Below are 19927 nucleotides of genomic sequence, written 5' to 3'. Positions count from 1 at the left end.
GGAGGGTATCACCAGGCAGCATTTCTGGTTCAGCAGCTTCTGATCATTTTGCCATCTCCATCCTGGCTCTTTCTACAACTTCACAGTTCTTGATGATTGGTTTACTATTACCTGCTTCTTGCATACTTACCTCTTCAATTCAGAGTTCTTAATTGTTTGTAAAAACGAAGTTACTAATTAAGTTTTGCTAATATATGTAGAAAGGGGATTTCTTAGCACTATTGAAGGTTTCCCTGAACCAGTGGAAAGGCTAGGATTGGGATCTCAAGATGGGGCCATGTAGCTGGGAGCAGTGCCTCTGTTCCTAAGATAGCTGTGGAAGGACACTCGGTAACTGAAAATCCTGTGTTTGAAGGTTACCATTCTCTATCACATTAATGTAGCTCTTAAAAACTTGTAAACTGGGAAATTATTCCTTTTCAGGTACAGGTCATAGTGGGGCTAGTGATGATGACTGGATTTGTAGTTACTGGGATTTTATTTATTTATTAAAAAAAAAGATGTTTATTAGAGAGAGTGAGCACACCCACAAGTAGAGGAGACAGAGAAGCAGACCCCCTGCTGAGCAGGGAGCCCAGCACATGGCTCCATTCCAGGACTCCGGAATCATGACCTGTGGCAAAGACACGTGCTTAGCCAACTGAGCCACCCAGACACCCCAGTTCCTAGGATTTTAAATCCAGAGATTAGAGAAAGAGGAAATACAGTTTTTCATGAGGTAAAAGCCTAATTTTGGTCTATTTTGTACTCAAGTACTCCTTTTTGAGGAGAGTTAGAGGCTAGCCTTAGGTCAGTGCATTTCTGGGTGTGTTCTGGCTAAAATGGAATTCAGATCCCTTGACCAAAACCCTCCCCTGGTTTCTCGTCTCACGTAGAAGCAAAAATCCAAACTGCTTTTGATAGTTTTTAAGGCTCAGACTGCCCTGGACAGAGGTGAGTTTACCACAGAACTAATAATGTTTACAGCCTCTTGCTGGAGTGGCCATTTCCTAGGCTGGACCAAAATCGCTTGAGGCCGCTATAGCTTTCCACTGTGCCTTTCTTGCTGTCATATTTCCTGTCCTTGCAGACTGTGCTGGAGTGGACACTGGCAGTTTGGGAACCTCAAGGAGAGGGGTGTGAGATGCAGTACTGTGATTTGACAGTCACTGTCATGGGTAGTTTAGTGATTGCAAGCTGACACAGTGTAACACCTTCCGGCTGACATCTGCTCACGATGGTGTTGGGCCCAGGATGAATGGGGATTGGAACTTGTCCTGTGGCACCCATCCTATACTGGAAGAACATGGGCAATGGAGGAGAAGCCAGGACAGACCATTTGCAAGTGTGTTGAATATTCCAATCTTCTTGCTCAAGTGTGAAAGAAACATAAAAGAGGTTTTCACCAGTTCAATAATTTGAAATATTTACATGGTATCACCAATAGTTGTGAAGGTGCAAGAAACCTTTCTAAACAATCAGTAATAAAAAACAAATTTTTACCCTTTATTTCAGATAAAAGACTAAACTGTTGTCTCTAAAATTAATATAGAAGTGCACCGGTGAGTTAATTATTAAAAATATCATGTTATAGTTTAGGATGTTTTGATGTGGTCAACAACTTTTCAAGAATTATAATTTGATGTAGCTTCCTTTCTCAATCCAAAGAAATACCCAATTAGGACCTCATTTTGTTTTCATAGCTGTATATTCCTTTTCTTGAGAGAGCTCTTCCCCCCCAGTTGCATAAGCTTCAAGCTCCATTGAAACCTGGGTTTCCTCGTCTGCCTCTTTTCCACCTCATGTCATGTCCACACATTCCCACTCACTGGAGTCCAGGCTTACTCCTCCTGTTGTTCCTCAGGAGGATTAGCTTTGTTCCCGCCACAGACCTTACACACCTGCCCAGGACACTCTTGGCTTTTCAGAGAACTTTTCATTGACTTCTCAGGTGTCTTCTCAGAGCATCTTTGACCACCCATTCTATAGTATTCTTTTCTTCCTCCCTCATCTCTGACATATCACCTGCTTGATTTTCATAGCGTTTGCCAACACCGGACCTTCTATTGGTGTTTTTATGGACTGCCTCTACCTTTTGGGACAGAAGCTCAACGTGTGAGAACTTGTTCACTGCCATGTTGAAAAGTGCCTGGACCTTATCAGGCACTCAGTGGATATCCATTGCAGGAAAAGTTACGAATAAGCTAGCGCATGTACATTTTGCTGAGTATTTGCTAGTTCAGTTTCTTATTTTGTTAATTGTTTTTGGCATGTTATTAGACAGATATTATTATGGTTTATGCATCCCTCCCTCACATCCTACTCTGCTTAATACAGGGGTATACTGAGTTCAGTGTTTAGCATTCTCATGCATTTGTATTTTAAGTTTTTTCTTATGTGTAAATGCATATATAAACAATAGATATGTTTAACAATAGAACTAGTATGTTTTTAAGCTTTACATAATGGTACCATATTGCACATTATCTCCTGCACCTTTTTTTAAACATTATGTTTTAAAGATGTTTTTATATTGATACACAGAGTCTTCTTATTTCTTCATTTGCTTTGCTGTGAGGTTTTGCATGAATAAATCACACTTTACTGAACTGTTCCATTGAGGGGCTTTAAGTGGTTGCTATTTTTTTTTCCCTATCACAAACCATGGTGTGAAGAGGTTTTTTGTAATGTTTATTTGAAATTTTTTTCTAGGATATGTTATTGAGGTAGAAATTGCCAAGTTGTAAAGATGCTCATCATTCACCTTACCTAAAAGGTTGTCACCAGTCTTCCACCAGCAGTTCAGGAGAGGCGTCATCTCCTTGCCATCACTTCAGTTTGTCAAATGTAATCATTCTGATGTGTGACAGCGGTATTGTGTGTTTAAAATTTGCATTTCTCCAGTTACCAGTGGGGTTTCAAAATTTTTTATGTGTCTGTTGCTATTTAATTTCTTTTGTAAATTGTTCTTTCTTGTCTTTTCTCCCCAAAGTTTTTTTGTATTGGATGATTTGTCTTTTTCCTATTGATTAGTAGGAATTCTTTAGCTATTGGTAGTAATAATTTATCTAAATCACAGATATCTTCTTTCAATTTGTGGCTTGTCCTTTTAGTTGCACTTGTACTAACTTTTGTTGTGTCAGACTTTTTCATTTTGATACAGATACACTTATCAATCTTTTTCTTTATAGTTTTAGCTTCTGGTATCATAGTTAAGAACAGTTTTGCCTACATTGAGGTTGTAACAGAAGTCTATTTATTAATTATCTATTAATGCTAGTAAATTGCCACTCAAGCCTACTTAGTTTATTTATTTATTTTTTTTAAATTTATTTATTTATTTATTTATGATAGTCACAGAGAGAGAGAGAGAGAGAGAGGCAGAGACACAGGCAGAGGGAGAAGCAGGCTCCATGCACCGGGAGCCTGATGTGGGATTCGATCCCGGGTCTCCAGGATCGTGCCCTGGGCCAAAGGCAGGCGCCAAACCGCTGCGCCACCCAGGGATCCCAAGCCTACTTAGTTTAAAACAAACAGTAAGCATTATGATCTCTCCCTGCCCTTGGGGACAGTGTGGCAGGGTGGTTCTCCCCTCTGTCTCTGTTTGCAGGTGAGATGGCAGTTAGTCTGCCATCATCTGAAGGTTTGTCTAGAGCTGGAGGACCTGCTTTTAAAGAGAGTCTGTTCACATGGCTGGCACTGGGTGTGGGCTATTGGGAGGGGGCCTCAGTTCTTTGGTCCTTTACCAGAGTCACTTGAGTATCCTCATAAGGTGGAGGCTGGCTTCCCCTCAGTGAGGGAGGCAGACAGCAGAGTGAGGTGGGAAATTCGATGTGTTTATGATCTAGTATTTGAAGTCACAGCCCTGCTCACTGGGGAGGAGATCCTATGGGGGCTGCAGGAGCTGGGTGTGCAGATCACTGCGAGGTATGCATATCACTGCAGGCTGACCTGGAGGCTAGCTACTGGAGTGTCTTCTCTTTTCTTTTAAGGTACCTAAAAGTTCTTTCACATTTTGATTTCCTTTCCTCCACTTTGAGGGTTTTATATTGCATGTGCATGTGGTGTTAGGAAGGGGATCTAACTTCACTGTTCTCTACAGGTATAATTTGTCCCAATCCCATTTAATTAAATAATCCCATCATTATTGTTCTGTTTGTATGTGGGTTTGTTTCTGGACTCTTTGTACTTCTTTAGCTTCTCTTTCCCTTCCTCTGCCCATACCACTTTACAATAAGCACTGATCTCTATAACGCAAGCCTCAAACTCCTTTTGTTCTTCATGGTTGCCTTAGCTCCTCTTGTCCCCCGAGGACCAATAAGAGAGAACTTGTTAGATAAATCTATTTGAGTTTTAGGATTAGTCTTCTAGGCTCCATATAAAGTCCTGATTGGATTTTGCTCATTTTAAGGAATACAAAGATATGACCTTTTTTTTTTTTATTAAAAAAAAAAATAATAGCACTCCATAAAGATTTGTAAAATATAGATAAAAAGAAACTTAAAAAAAGAAGACCCATGACCTCATCACCCAAACATCACCATTATTGTGATTAGGAATACACATTAGGAATCCTTAAAGATTTGATTTTGTAAAAGTTAAATCTGCTCTGTAACAAAGGGCATGATGTATTGGGAAAAAGTAAGGGATTAACTAATCTTTCCTTTCCTTTCCTTTCTTTTCATAGTAGGCTCCATGCCCAGCATGGAGCCCAATGTGGGGCTCAAACTGATGACCCTGAAAGTAAGACCTGAGCTGAGATCAGAGATCAGGAGTTGGATGTTAAACCCACTGAGCCCCCCCAGGCGCCCCTAACATTCTTATTATACAGTGTGCTTCCATAAATTATTGAAAAAAAAGAATAAAGGACCCAGTGGAAGAATGGGCAAAGAACACGAACAGGGATTTGACAGAGGAGGATGTACAAAGAAGTGCATATACACCCATTCCTCAGATGGTAGCAATTTTCTACATTTGTGTTTTTTCTTCTCATCTCCTTTTCTCTCTGTCGCCTTCTTTGTCCTTCTTTATATATGATATTTTGAATATATTTATAGAGAAATTATGTAGATAAATTTAAAAATATTTAATGTTTAAATGCATTTATGTTCAAATGTATAGATTTTTTTTCTGAACCATTTGAAAGAAAATTTGAGGTATAATGTACTTTGTGCCCTTATATATGTCAGTCTGTTTCCTAAAACGACATTATGTTACATAATGTGTAGTTATCAAAATCAAGGAATTAATCATCAGCATAATACTATTATTTCAATATTGCCAATAATAAACTTTATCCCCCTCCACCCCCCAAAAAAAACCACCTTAGGTCATCTTACACATCTCATTATGTGACATCATGATGTCTCATCCTGCGGCAGAGACATGGGTTGTCCTGTCTCTTCAGTTTCCTTTAATCAGGAGGCACAAGATGATCTTGACTGTCCCAGTCCTGGTGATGGAAACCTTGATCACTGGTTACAGTGGTGTCTCTGTGTGTTTGATACTTTGTGACTGTGTAATGTCTGGTTACTCCTCAGACATTGACCTGCCAGTTTTGGCATCTGTTATGGTTCTTGTTTGAATCAGTTATTAAGGATTCATGGTGATTTTCCAGTTCTCTTGTACCTTTTTTCATTTTAATTGACTTTTTATGAGAAAGAAGAAATTTATTTTCCCTCGTGAATTCTGGTTTTATTCAGTGGATAATAATCTTTTACTATCATTATTAACTTTTTAAAAGTTTATTTTTCTTTAAAATATTTCTTTTTAAAATACCATTATAATTATCTATATTATATTAGTGTCAGGTGTACAATATAGTGATTCAACAATTCTATACATTACTCAGTGTTCAACGTAAATAGTGTGTCTATTTCACCTATCCCTCCACCTCCTCTCTAGCAACCATCAGTTCTTTATTTTTAAGAGTCTCTCTCTCACTCTTTTTTAATATTTTATTTATTTGTTCAGAAGAGACACACAGAGAGAGGCAGAAACATAGGGAGAGGCAGAAGCAAGCTCCCTGCAGGGAGCCTGATGCAGGACTTGATCCCAGGACCCTGGGATCATGACCTGAGCCAAAGGCAGATGCTCAACCACTGAGCCACCCAGACGTCCCTAAGGGTCTCTCTCTCTCTCTCTTTTTTTTTCCTCATTGTTTGTTCTGTTTCTTAAATTCTACATATGAGTGAAATCATATGGCATTTGTCTTTCTCTGACTTATTTCACTTAGCATTATACTCTTTACATCCATCCATGTTGTTGCAATTTTTTTTTGTTTTATTTATTCATGAGACAGAGAGAGAGAGAGAGAGAGAGAGAGAGAGGCAGAGACACAGGCAGAGGCAGAAGCAGGCTTCATGCAGGGAGCCCGACGTGGGACTCGATTCTGGGTCTCCAGGATCACACCCCAGGTTGAAGGCGGTGCTAAACCGCTAAGCCACCGGGGCTGCCCTACAAGTGTTTTTTTTTATGACTAAATAATAATCTATTGTATATGCACACTGCTTCTTCTTTATCTGTTCATGTATTAATAGATGCTTGGGTTGCTTCTATATCTCCTGTATTCCTTTGGCATGTCCCATCAGTTTGTAAAGCTTTTCTGACATTCTGACATGGTAAGGTATTCCAGGCTTATCATATCCTTTCCCTTTTCCAGTTTTAGAATCAGCCATTTCTCCACAGAGTTCTGGTTCCTTCTAGTGGATGATAGTATTAGCTTTCTTTTATTCTTCTATTTTCAATTACCCTTATTCTTCCTTACTGTACTTTTTTACCCTATCTTGATCCATTCTGTTTTTTCATGAGTACCATGCTGCTTTAATTATTAAATTTTATATTTTAGTTAACTATTATTTTAGTAGATCTCTTTGCTATATATTTGACACTGTGAGCAGTCATCTTTTCTTACTTCTAGAAGCTCATAGTTCCTCTTTGATTAGCTTCTTTGACTGCTTATCTCATTCTTCTTCTGGATTATTCTTCCTTGATTAAATTTTTAAAGGATAGAGTTTCCTAAGATTCTGTCCTTTCTCTGGGGATCTAGTACTGTCAATGCTCAGTCTGCACTGGTTCCATCCCTCTGGGACAATTTGATAATGTATATCAAAATTACAAGTATATGCTCCTACTTCTGGGAATGTGTCTTACTAGTATCACTGCTTATTTCATAAAGACATGTGCAGAATTATTTATATGAACTTTGTATATGATAGTAAAAGATTATTCATACAAATTTGAAAAGTTTATTAGCTTTTTCTCCCCATATCTACATGAGGCTAGATTTTTTTTTACATGTGTGACCCAAAACCTAGTGCAACAGAATGGGGGAAAAAGCCCAAATGTCTATTAATAGTGGATTTGGGGGGTGCCTGGGTGGCTTAGTCAGTTAAGTGTCTGCCTTTGGCTCAGATCATGATCCCGGGTCCTAGGATTGAGCCCTGTGTTGGGCTCCCTGCTCAGTGGGGAATCTGCTTATGGATTCTCTTGCCCCGTCTGCTCCACCCTCCTGCTCATGCTTTTTCTCTGTCTCAAATAAATAAATAAATCTGTTTGATTTGTCACATATGAAGGATACTAATTACTTTTTATAAATGTTTCTAGAATAGCTTAAAGCTAGTTTTGACACAGCACAGACTTCTACTTTGTAGTTCTAAGCCACTAGCCCACAGCATAATGTTCCTTAACACACTTTATATAAAGCCTTTGGTCTTGTTAGGTGTTTACTTTGTCATTTTTGGCGCTATATTTCACATTCTAGCAAGATTGAATTTCTTCTGGTTCTTCTCATACATGGTGCTGTTTCATATTTGTGCCTGTTTTACTTATGTTCTTCTTCATATTCCTTGTTAAAAACCAGTTTATCTTCTCTGCAGGCTGAGTTAGGCGGTTCTCTCACAATGCTCTGTATATTTGTCTCTTACTGCTCTTATCACATCGTAAGGATCAGGTCCTTTATCATACATGGACACAGACGCTCAAAAGATTTGTTTTTTTTTTTTTTTTTTTTTTTAAGATCTTGGCCTGTAGGGTCAGGGCCATCCCTCAAGCAGCTGATCTAGTTGTTCCTGGAGATGGACATGCAGGAATGTAGTGAACATAAGACAGGTCTCCTAAGTGAGATAGTAGGCAAAGTTATACTTCCACAGAAGGTCTTTTACAGGGTCTTGAAGGTGGGCCAGAGTCCAGATGGAGACATTTCCACAGCCCATTGAGGAGCAGCACATAATCTGGTGGAGCTTCAGCAGAGAGGAATCATGACTCAAGGTGAATTGGGAAGAAAAGGAAAAACAGACACAGATTGTGAGAGGTCTAACATTCTAGTCTAAGGAATTTAAATAGTATCTTGTGGGCAGAGTAGGACTGTAGAATGTTTCTGAACAGGGAGTCAATCTGATCTGTTTTAGGATGATTACTTTTATGCTTTGTGTAGGGTGGTTTGAAAAGGAAGGAATGTGACAGCAGGGCACCTGTGAAGATACTTTATACTGTAAGCTACAGTGTTGAATATGGGATCAGAAAAGGAGTAGCCAGTAATTTTCAGACTCCGTGTTTTTTTCCGTACTGTCCATTCACCCTGGTATCACGTGTTATTCCAGCAGTGAGAGTCTATTCATCTTTTTTTTTTTTAAATTTTTATTTATTTATGATAGTCACAGAGAGAGAGAGAGAGAGGCAGAGACATAGGCAGAGGGAGAAGCAGGCTCCATGCACCGGGAGCCCGATGTGGGATTCGATCCCGGGTCTCCAGGATCGCGTCCTGGGCCAAAGGCAGGCGCCAAACCGCTGCGCCACCCAGGGATCCCGAGTCTATTCATCTTTGAAGAGATGGTTTGTGTTACTTCTGTTTGTAATCCCTGGTTAATTCCCTCCAAAAGTGATTATTCGTGCCCCCTTCTGACTGTGTTTCATTTATTTCTTTTGTAACCTTTTTTATACTTTATGTATCTTACAGTAATTGTTTTAATCACCCTTGGAGTTATTAGTTGCTTTGTCCTAGGAACCTGTGTTGTTTTATGTGACCCATTCATTTAACACTTAACAAATTACATTGTTGTTTGATGGTTTTTCTGTTTATTTCAATAACTATTTCTTGGGTATCAAACCTCAAGGAAACCTTGGCGATCCCTATAATGTATGGTTAGATGTGTGAGTTCTTGAGGAGACCTTATTTTGATCTCTTACACCGAGCACAGCTGGCAATACATGTTAGACACCAATAGTTAGAGACATCAGTGCAATAGTATTGGTTAAAACCAGGTTTAAACCCTGGCTCTGCCACTGTAGCCTGGGTCCACTATAGAGAAGTTATTTAAGCCTGTCTGAGCCATAATTGTTTCATCTGTAATATAGGGAATTAGCATGGGCTGCCATAATAAAATACCAGAGACTGAGCAGCTTAAACAGCAGAAAGTTATTTCTCACAGTTCTGAAGAGTGGGAAGTCTGAGATCATGGTGCCGGCACGGTTGGGTTCTGGTGAGGACTCTCTTTTTGGCTTGTGGGCAGTACTTTCTTGTATCTTCACATGGTAGAGAGAGACAGATCAAGCTCTCTGGTATATCTCTTTATGGGCACTGATCCCATCATAAGGGTCCCCCCCTTATTACCTTATTTAAATGTAATTACCTACCAACGGGCCCTTCTCTAGACCCCATCACGTGGGGGAGTTGAGGCTTCCACATATGACTTTGGTTGTGGTGGTGAGGGGGACGTAAACTTCCCGTCCATAACACTGTCTTATATAGTGGTTGTTAGAATTAAGTAATTTATGGAAAGCATTTAGCACTGTGCCTCTAACATAGCAAGTGTTGTGTTTATTTAACCTCTTGTTATCATTATTTTGACTTGGCATAAATTTTACATGTGTAATGGTGGAAAGTTCAAAATGATCTGATGTTTTTGCTCTTCATTGATAGGGAACATGTGATAATATTAATTAAGAAGGGATGTGGGAAGAAGGGTGGGATTTCTGGCATGTGGGCAGAGATGCTGCTTTTACTCTACCTGCAGGGGAGAAGAAGGTAGATGAGATTGTCCAGTTTAGAGACGGAGCCTAACTATGCTAACAGTAGAAGGAAAGAGAACTTTCACATTCTATTCATGTGTGTGACCTTAAATGTACTTCCTGATTTGTTTATATTCAAATATTTCTTTTATTTTCTCTGATTTCATTGATAGATTGAGTTTTTTTTTGTGAGCCCAGGAAAACAGAAGTGCCTTTTAGATCTTTCTTCACAAATAATATTAAATTCATTTTCTGGATTTTAAAAAGTTGTATTTTAAACATTAGATTTGTTTTGATGTTTTAGAATTGGAGTGTAATCTATTCCTACTCGCTGGCTTTTGGATTTTGACTTTCTCCTCTCAAACTTAATGAATCAAAGACTTAATTTATGAGCCTTTCTAGAACTATTAAGAATCTCTAGGTCTTTCACTTTTGGCAATAATTGTCTCCACATTTACTTTATAGAGTCCTCTTTGGTGGAGCCCACAGGCGGAGAGGAAGCACAGGATTCGTAAGATGGCGGGCGGGTGAGTGACTGAGAATTTGGGCTGGAATTTGGAAAAAGTGGTAGTGATTGCCCCTTAATAACAGAAATAACACATGAAGTGTAAGTTTGGACATTACATTGTCTTGTGAGATCTGTAGACAATGTGATGGGCTTTTTCTTATGTAAATCTTACTAATAATTAGTATGGTGTAGTTATCATGCCATCTGTACTAAGATTTTATCAAAATTCACACTGTGACTCAGCACACAATTGACGGTTTGGAAAACGGCAAATAGTTGATCCGAGGGTATGTCATTTCTTTGGTGATAGTGGTCAAAAGTGCATCATTAAGATGCAGTTTGGGGCTTTTTGTTTTAATAATAAAAATTACACTCTTAATAAATACTATTTTAGTTGTAATTACCAGACAAATATGCTTCTGGAGCTACAGAAATCAAACTTGAAAGAAAGTAAGAAAACTTACAGGGAGGTGGTATGCAATTAATATTAAGATAAAATAATTATCAGGTGACGAACATTTTCATTCAGAAGAAAAATGATGTGTGCCCAAGATTAACTTTATTATTATATAGTATGTAACCTCAAAGCTGTGATTTCATATAACATAATCAGTATTGTAGCAGTGATACAAACAAAGGGAAAAAGTCAGTAAGTTGACATCAGAAAAGATATGGAGCCAGTAAAAGTGGAGCCATTAAAAAAGGGCTTATACATTTTACAAAATATAAAAATAACAAATTGGTTGTATTGGTTTACTGGTCAATTTATGAGTTTTCTAAGAATGTATGTAGTGGCACAGTTAGATGAGACTGCATGTAATATATATAGGAAAAGCTTCATCTCTGGGACTTTTACTGCTTTTTCTTTTTCTTACTCCTTTAACTTCATTTGGGATCACCCTCCATAGGCCTCACCCTGTTTTATCACGGTTGAGGGGATGCCAGTACTTTTGGGCCTTGACAGGCTATCTTTGATAGATGAGTAGACACGGTTAATGGCAGGTATTTTACACTGAACTGGGGCTTTTGAAAATCCAAACAGAATTTCCTTAGGGTAAAACCTCAAACATTGGGCAGCCTCCGTGGCGCAGTGGTTTAGCGCCACCTGCGGCCCTGGGTGTGATCCTGGGGACCCGGAATCAGGTTCCACGTCGGGCTCCCTGCGTGGAGCCTGCTTCTCTCTCTGCCTGTGTCTCTGCCTCTTCCTTCGCTCTCTCTGAATAAATAAATAAATCTTTAAAAAAAAAAAAAAACCTCAAACATTGACATCTGTTGGGGGAGGCCTGTCAACATGCTGATGTGTGGGTGTCTGGGCTAGGCCCCCATTGACCATTTGATCTCAATGGTGAGATGGGCATTCTTACCTTTTACAGAAGAGCACCTGCAAGAGGCACAGGGAGATGAAATAACCTTTCTAAGGAGGTCACAGTGGAAGCACATCTCAAGATCAGGACTTCCAGACTCCAAAGCTTTTACCTTCGCTTCCAGGCCAGCCTTTAATAGTCATTGTTGTCTTCTTTTTACCCAAACCTCTGTGGTGGACATACAGCATCTCACCCTCAGGGATTTCTTTCCCTTGGTTCTATAGAGATGAGTTCCCAGGTCCTGTGTAAATCACCATACAGACCCTGCGACTTGTGGTCCATTAGTAAAAGAGATGGCCAACAACTGCAACATTGAGTTCTAAACATACTCAGGTTTATTTTTTAGCAGATTGGCCAACCCCGATCCTTGTACTTGAGTAAGGAAATATGGATGAGTTACGTGAGAATCGTGATGTTTGGGAATGATCACAGTAAGAACTGATGAATTTGTTGTTCTTAACATTTTGAACAGTTGTGTTCACTATCACAAACAGTTTGAAAATATTCATTCAGCAAAGAGCTATCAAGTGCATACTGTGTGCCGGGCAATGTTAGATTCTTCACTGAACCCAACACTTGAAAACACCTGGTTCTGGCCTCGGTGGGGTGGTAATTTAGAAGGGAGACAAATAAGGGAGGTCCCTACTAGCACACACTATCCTCATATGATAATGTGGGTGCACAGAAGAAGTGGGGGCACTCTGGAAGGAATAGCTAGCTGCTCAGGGGGACTCATGGAGGAGTTCAGGGAAGAGAGTGTCGTTTCACTGAAGTTGGAATATGTCCTCACCTACAAGAAGCTGTCTAGTTAGCTTACACATACTGTGTGTGGAGCACTTGCACCCACAGCGGTTCCCTCATGTGGACACGTAACTGCAGCAGTGAAGCTTGAATGCTTAGCCTCTTCCCTTTCCCCCAGTTATCCATGGTCATGTATCTTCTTTTTCTCCCCATATCTTTTTGAAAGCTTGTCTTAGAGCTAGCTGTTCACTTGTTACCCCTTACGTTTCTGCTTTCCACTCTTAGATTTCTCTGGTTTTTGGAAGCAAGCAGATAAGTTTCTGGGTGGTCAAGCAAAATCAGATTAATGTTGATTACCAATAAAATAAAGAAATAAATCTTTAAAACAAATGTCAATTGTCTATTTCTTCATTCTTTGCAACACTGTGGTGCGTGAAGGGTCACAGTGGTGGTGGGAAATGAAGAGATGAGGGTAATGGAGGCGACCAGGCACCTGGTCACTTTATCATTTTGACTGTGGCATAAATGATTTCCTTCCATTTAGAATTAACCTCAGGACTGAAAGTGTGACTAGCTGTGTTCTTGAGCCGAAAATGTAATGGGAGGACAGTTGTCTGGAGGGGAACATTGTATTCAGTGGTGTATTATTTTCTGGCCCATTTTGGTTGTAAGGCTATTTGGTGAATTACCCTTATGAAGGGTTCCCCTTTGATTAAGTATTCTCGTGCACAGTTGTCTATCATGTAGTTTTCAGAGGCACACTGGCAGATGTCAAAGCAATTTGGTGTACTTGAGAAGCTGCATGACATTGTGGAAAGAGCCCTGCACCAGAAGTTAGGAGAGATGAATTTTGGATCTACCTCAGTCTCTTGTTCTTTGCCTTTGAGTTAGTCAACTTTTTTAGGTCTTAGTTTTTTGCTTTGTAAATGATGGGCTTAGGATAATGCTCTCTGAGGTATTACTTGGCTCAAAACTTTCATCCTTTCATTATTTCTTTAACTATAAAATCTTTTGTTGAGTGCCTCCCACATTTTGTGCTGTGAAAAGCAGACATGGAGGATGTAGGCCCTATTGGTGATGGAAGAAAATTGAGAGTCCAGAAATATACCCATACATCTGTGGGCAATTGATTTTTGACTGGGGTGGCAAGACCATTCAGGGGGGAAGAATAGTTTTCAACAAATGGTACTGGGACAACTGGATTTCCACATGTGCCAGAATGAATTTTGAACCCCTACCTCACATTATATATGTAAAAAATAACTGAAAATGGACTTAAACATGAGAACTAAAACTATGTATCTCTTAGAAGAAAATGGGTAAATCTTTGTGACCTTCAGTTAGGTGATAGTTTTTTAGATTTGACATCAAAAGCACAAGCAACCAATGAAAAGCTGATAAATTGGAATTCATCAAAATTAAAACCTTTTCTGGGTCAAAGGACACTGTTAAGAAAGTGAAAAGATGACCCACAGAATGGGAAAAAGTATCCGTAACTTATATATCTAATAAAGGTCGAGGTACCCAGAATATATCAAGATTTTTTTCTAACTCAATTGTAAAAGATGACAAATAAAAATGGGCAGAATCCGAATTGACATTTCTCCAGAGAAAATATACAAATGGCCAATAATACATGAAGAGATATGTTCGGTGTTATTAGCCATCAGAGAAATGGAAATCAAAATCTCATGAGATACCACTTTACACTCGTAGGATGTCTATAATTAAAAAGATCATTGAAAGTATTGGTGAGGTTACAGAGATGGGGTCCCTCAGACAGGCTGCTGGGATTGTGACCTGGTGAAGCTGCTTTGGAAAGCAGTTTGGCAGTTCCTAAAAACCTTACACATGGAGTTGCCAGTAGTTCCACAGCTAGAGAATTGAGTGTATATATCCAAGAGAATCGAAATCCTGTGTTTCCATAAAATCTTGTGTATGAATGTTCATAGTAGCGTTTTTCATAATAGCCCCAAAGTGAAAGTCATCCAAATGTCCAGTAACTGATATGTGGATAAACAAAATATGATGTAATCCATAAAATGGAGTATCACTCATCCAGAAAAGGAATGAAGAAGTACTGTTACATGCTCCAAAGTGGATGTACCTTGAAAACTTTCTGCTAAGTGGAAAAAGTTAGACAAAAGATCGCATATTGTATGATTCCACTTACATAAAATGTCCGGGATAGGCAAATCCAGAGGTGGACAGCAGTGTAGAGGTTGCCAGGAGCTGAGAGGAGGCGTGGATGGGGAGAGACTGCCGATGGATTCGGTGTTTCTTTCTAGGGTGATGAAAAGTTCTGGAATTAGTGGTGATGGTTGCACAACCTCTGAACAACCTGAAACCCACGATTTTTATACTTTAAAATGTGATTTTTGTGATATATGAAGTAGATCTCAATAAGATTTTTTAGAAGACGTGGCCCTTTCCTTCTTGGTGCTACAGTGAACTGTTTCTGTAATAGGGATAAGGGTTCCATGGGAGGATATGGTGTGATATTGTCTCCCAGTATGTTTAGCTGGGGTCAGACTCCTGAAATAAGTAATGTGGTGACCTGAAGGATGAATTGGAATTATTCAGGTGAAAAAACATCTAGTAACAGAAATGAGGAAGAATATGTGAGAATTAACAGCTTCCAGCCAGTGTCAGCTGTAACAGATATCAGCTCCTACCTCTGTCACTGTGTAAGACTGTCGGAGACCTTTTGCCTTAAGTAATTTAATTTTACCCCATAATGTTTATTATGAGATATATGTATGTATGTATATATCTCACCTTCTTGGGAAAAACATAGCATTTATATTTCATGATTTGACTGTAAAATTTTAGTCTTATGACATTTTATAATTTACAATGTTCATGAAACCAAAGCTAGCTTCTAGAATTTGCTTAATGCTTATTTTCTTCTATTTATATGTTTGATAAGTTCAGTTTATAGAAATTCTACTGTTTTCATTCCTTTTGACACTTTGAGGTTAATTTCTGATCCTCGTAAGCATGATTTACTGTTGAGTTAGAATAAATACAAATATTTATTTTTGTTTTCTTTTAGGTAATAAGCTGTCTTTTATAAAATTTTCAAACATGTACAACAGAGAGAACAGTATAATCAAAACACCATATAATTAATACCAACTGTACATCTACTTACTCCTTTACCTCTTGGATTATTTGGAAGCAAATCTCAAATGTCACATTGTTTCATACAGATCTTTCATTTATCTCTAAATGATAAAAAAAGAAACATATTATTGAGTATTTTTTAACTTGGAAATTTTTTCTTATGAAAACAAATTTGAAAAGTGAATCTGTTACTGGAAATTGTTACTGTTACTCTTACACAATTTTAAAAATTTGTTTTTATATTTGCATCTTCTAATAATATTAGATGTGTTTATAAAATAATAAATTGCTGTTACAAAAATATGGTTCACATATTGGTCCTTATGTTCCTCTTAGTGATTCACTAGGACTTAGGCCTGATAAAACTATTCTCTAAAGCTAGTCATTACCTGTGTTTACCATAGTCAGTGGCCTTCACCATTTGGGCTTCTAGGAGCATTTGTATCATGTAATATCATTTACTACCCACTACTTATTGGACACAACATCTCTCTTGGCTTCCTTGACATCTGACTTTCTTAGTTCATCCCTGTGTCAGAGCACTCTTTCATTGACACATTTTCTTTTGATACTCACAGAATGTTATTATATCTCATCCTTACTCTGTTCTTGAGCCTCTTCCAACCTCTCTGCGAACTCTTAGTTCTGCTCTCATGACTGTATGGTATATTAACTGTGTTAGTGAATCCACAATATTTGTTACCAGTGAATGAAAGAACCTCTTTTTCATGTTCTAGTTGAATATTTATTTTTATTTTTTAAAGAAGATTTTATTTATTTATTTATTTGAGAGAAAGGAAGAGAGAGAGAGTGTGTGTGTGTGGAGAGGAACAAAGGGAGAGGGACAAGCAGACTCCCCACTGAGCAATAGAGCCAGATGCAGGGCTCCATCCCAAGACCCTGAGATCATGACCTGTGTCAAAACCAAGAGTCAGTTGCTTAACCAGCCAAGCCACACAGGTGCCTCTCTTTGAAGATTTTGAAATTTCCCATGGATATCTCAATGTCTTCATGAATTTAGATCTTCAAAACTGAGCCCATCTTTTTTTTGTTTTGTTTTGTTAACACTTATTCCCCTGATCTTTACTGACAAATTGCTAGGTTTCTTCAAATCGCTGGGCTGGAAATGTTTCTATCTTCCACTTCCTTTAGTTTCCTCTGTACATGCTATTATCTTGTCCTAGTAATTCTTCCTTCAAAAGATGTAAGCTATTTGCATTTTTAAATTATTATTATGGACCTTTTTTTTTTTTTCCATTTAGGAAACTTCCTAACTACTTTTAGGTTAGCCAAGTGCTCTTCTCTATGACTCTCTAAGCCTCATGCATTATCTAGTCCAGATGATCTATGTACATGTCTCTCCCTCATTAGAAATCAAGCTCTTCAGGACTAAGATGGGATTTCATTATGCTCACATTGTGGCACATGAGGCACTGTGATATTTATTAAAGGCTAATTGATTTGACTTGAACTTCTAATCTCTTTACCTGCATTTCTGCAATATCTACCTAAGGTCTTATCTTTTCCCTTGCAGTGCGTCCTATGTAAAGTAGTCTGAAACCTTTGAGTGTCTAAGAAAGCAATAAAATATCAGTGTAAGTCAGCCTTGTAAATTTCCATCACAGAACTTATTGCAGTCTAAAATTATTATTTATTTTCTTTTTAATTATGGGTTTTTCCACCCCTGGAAAAACCCTCTGTGATGGTACAAACCCATATCAGTCTTTTACATTTTTGTGTCCTGTAATATAACCTTATATATGGTAAGACCCTAATAAATATCTATTGAATGTGAATGGGTACTCTCCCCTCCACCCCAGTAGAGAGTAGTGCACTTATACATAATACAGATAGTTTCACAGCAGTTATAAACCTCAGTCTTTGAATCTTTTGTTTTATTGTTATCAGAATGGTCTTTCTTTTTTTAATCTTTTATTTAAATTAAATTTAGTTAACATATAGTGTGTTGCAGAATAATCTTTCTAAAATGGTACTTTTATTAGTGAAAAGTCCCTTTAAACTCCTGGGCCAGACTTAAGATAGGTTCTGAGAATACAAACATAAATAAGAATGTCATTTCTGGGGATCCCTGGGTGGCGCAGCGGTTTAGTGCCTGCCTTTGGCCCAGGGCGCGATCCTGGAGACCTGGGATCGAATCCCATGTCGGGCTCCCGGTGCATGGAGCCTGCTTCTCCCTCTGCCTGTGTCTCTGCCCCCCCCCCCCCCGCCGTGACTATCATAAATAAATTTAGAAAAAATTAAAAAAAAAGAATGTCATTTCTGCTTTTTATGGAATATAGGAGTAAAGAGGTAGACATACTTAAGCCTCCTTGAGGAGGAGGTCAAGGAAAGCTTCCTAAAGGACATCTGATATCTCTCAAGTTTTTCTCCAGCTCAATAATTACATAGTCAGCGGGTGCATTCTCCTTTGCAGGAGGCTGGAGCCTGGGGCCCTGCAAAGAGAAGAGTGAGAGCTACCAGCAGGTGTTCCTGGCAGTTCCAGCAGGTTCCAGTGGCCGCCCTCCTTCTGATTAAGCTGGACAGTTCCTTCAACCTAAGGAGTAACTTGAGAATGGAAATCTAGTTCTTTACTAGATAGAGATGATTGTTAGATTACCCCTTGTTTTGTTAGTTTAGATAACTGAAGGAGAATCCACTAGTGTCTTCCATGGCTTTACTGAAGCTACTGCAAGCTTTTGTTGTTTGTGGTTTATTGGATTTTTGTTGGGTTTATTGGATTTTGAATCAGGAGATGTTAGCACTTGGCACTACTGAAGTACTGTTTACTCACCAGACTCCTTTCTACCTCTTATTTACAAATTTACTACGTTTATTTTCCCTTTCATTCCCATTAGATTGTAAGCTCTGTGAGAGCAGGATCTTGTCTGTTGTGTCATTCATCACTCAACAGATACTTAATGAATGAATACTTAGGAAGTGGTTGGTAGCCTTGACAGAGTAGTTTAAATAGTGGAGATGGGGCAGCCTGGGTGGCTCAGCTGTTTAGCGCTGCCTTCAGCCCAAGCTGTGATCCTGGAGACCCGGGATCAAGTCCCACGTCGGGCTCCCTGCATGGAGCCTGCTTCTCCCTCTGCCTGTGTCTCTGCCTCTCTCTCTGTGTCTCTCATGAGTAAATTAAAAAAAAAAAAAAAGTCTTAAAAACAATAGTGGAGATGGAAGCAGGTTTATATGGTTGAGGATAACCTCAGCTGGTAATTTGAAATCAAACAGAACTCTTCTTGCCCCTCTTAAAAAGTTTGGTAAAGAGAATATTCATGAAAATTGTCTGCTTGGTTACTTTTGTTTCTTTTTTACTGATGATAGCATGTAAAATCTCTTTCAAATGAACATGTCCTCTTATGTATCTTTCTTTTAATTTATATTAGTTTTATAATTATAGAATTTTATTACTGTAAGTTCTCTGATCTCAGTTCTTACGACGTTTTAGATATCTGGAGAAAATGAAAATTTTAAGTGTTCTTTGACCTAAATGCAGCTGTGAAGTGATGTATCAGTAAATGGTTCTGGACGTTCTATTAACTTTATTTTGAAAAATTAACGTAGTAAATGTGCACCACAAGTAAATGTATGTGTAAATGACTTTACATTATTCAAAATTCTAGAACTAGACATCTGTCTAATGAATGCTGTTCTAAATGTTGCTAAATCATTAATAGTAATTAAAAGGTTAAATATAAGCTGAAGAAAGCTTTGAATTTTGAAATGTTTGCAATAACTAGAAATCTGACTGATGCAGACGTTTTTGTCAAAGTTGAAAAAGTTAGAACTAATTAATTTCTTGGGAGACATATGATGAATTGTAGGTGTGATAACATATTTGAGTAACATATGGTAGTAATGGGGCACCTTTCTAATGACAGAGCAGCCAGTTAAATATAGACTTTTTTGGTGTTTTTCTTTTATTACCGTTCTTTGTTACAGTGTATTTTTAAACCAATCTTATTTTCTAGAGGTCAGTGCTCAGGATTTAATGCTTTATATTTAAATGTTAACATGAATATGTAATTCTATTCTAAGTTGGCATAAATTTTAGTGAAAGGTTTTCTTAAAACTGTAGCCAATAATTTTTTTCTCTCAACAGGCACACGCTGCTTATCTGACTAATAAGTAAACTCCCTGTTTGGGGAAGCATAGTCTCAGTGTATATGTTGTTTAACTCCAATTGCCCTTGAATGAGGGC

The 19927-nt window shown here is 38.4% G+C and overlaps 1 protein-coding gene across 6 annotated transcripts in view; it reads left to right on the top strand.

Annotated features, from left to right (window-relative positions):
- AKT3 (AKT serine/threonine kinase 3) overlaps positions 1-19927 on the top strand; it is a 306203-nt gene that overhangs the window by 51587 nt on the left and 234689 nt on the right. For 3 of the 6 annotated variants that reach the window (XM_038542731.1, XM_038542729.1, XM_038542734.1), the window contains exons 1-2: positions 3853-3971; positions 10453-10514. The exons of the other annotated variants lie outside the window; for them this stretch is intronic. In XM_038542731.1, the coding sequence (XP_038398659.1) occupies positions 3868-3971; positions 10453-10514 (166 nt within the window). In that variant the 5' untranslated portion in view covers positions 3853-3867. Of the gene's footprint in view, positions 1-3852; positions 3972-10452; positions 10515-19927 lie in introns of those variants that run through there. 6 annotated transcript variants of the gene reach the window in all.

Source organism: Canis lupus, chromosome 7 (genome assembly GCF_011100685.1).
Source record: "Canis lupus familiaris isolate Mischka breed German Shepherd chromosome 7, alternate assembly UU_Cfam_GSD_1.0, whole genome shotgun sequence".
NCBI lineage: Eukaryota > Metazoa > Chordata > Mammalia > Carnivora > Canidae > Canis > Canis lupus.
Note: the sequence above shows the minus strand (reverse complement) of the source record. Positions and strands in the feature narration are given on the sequence as shown.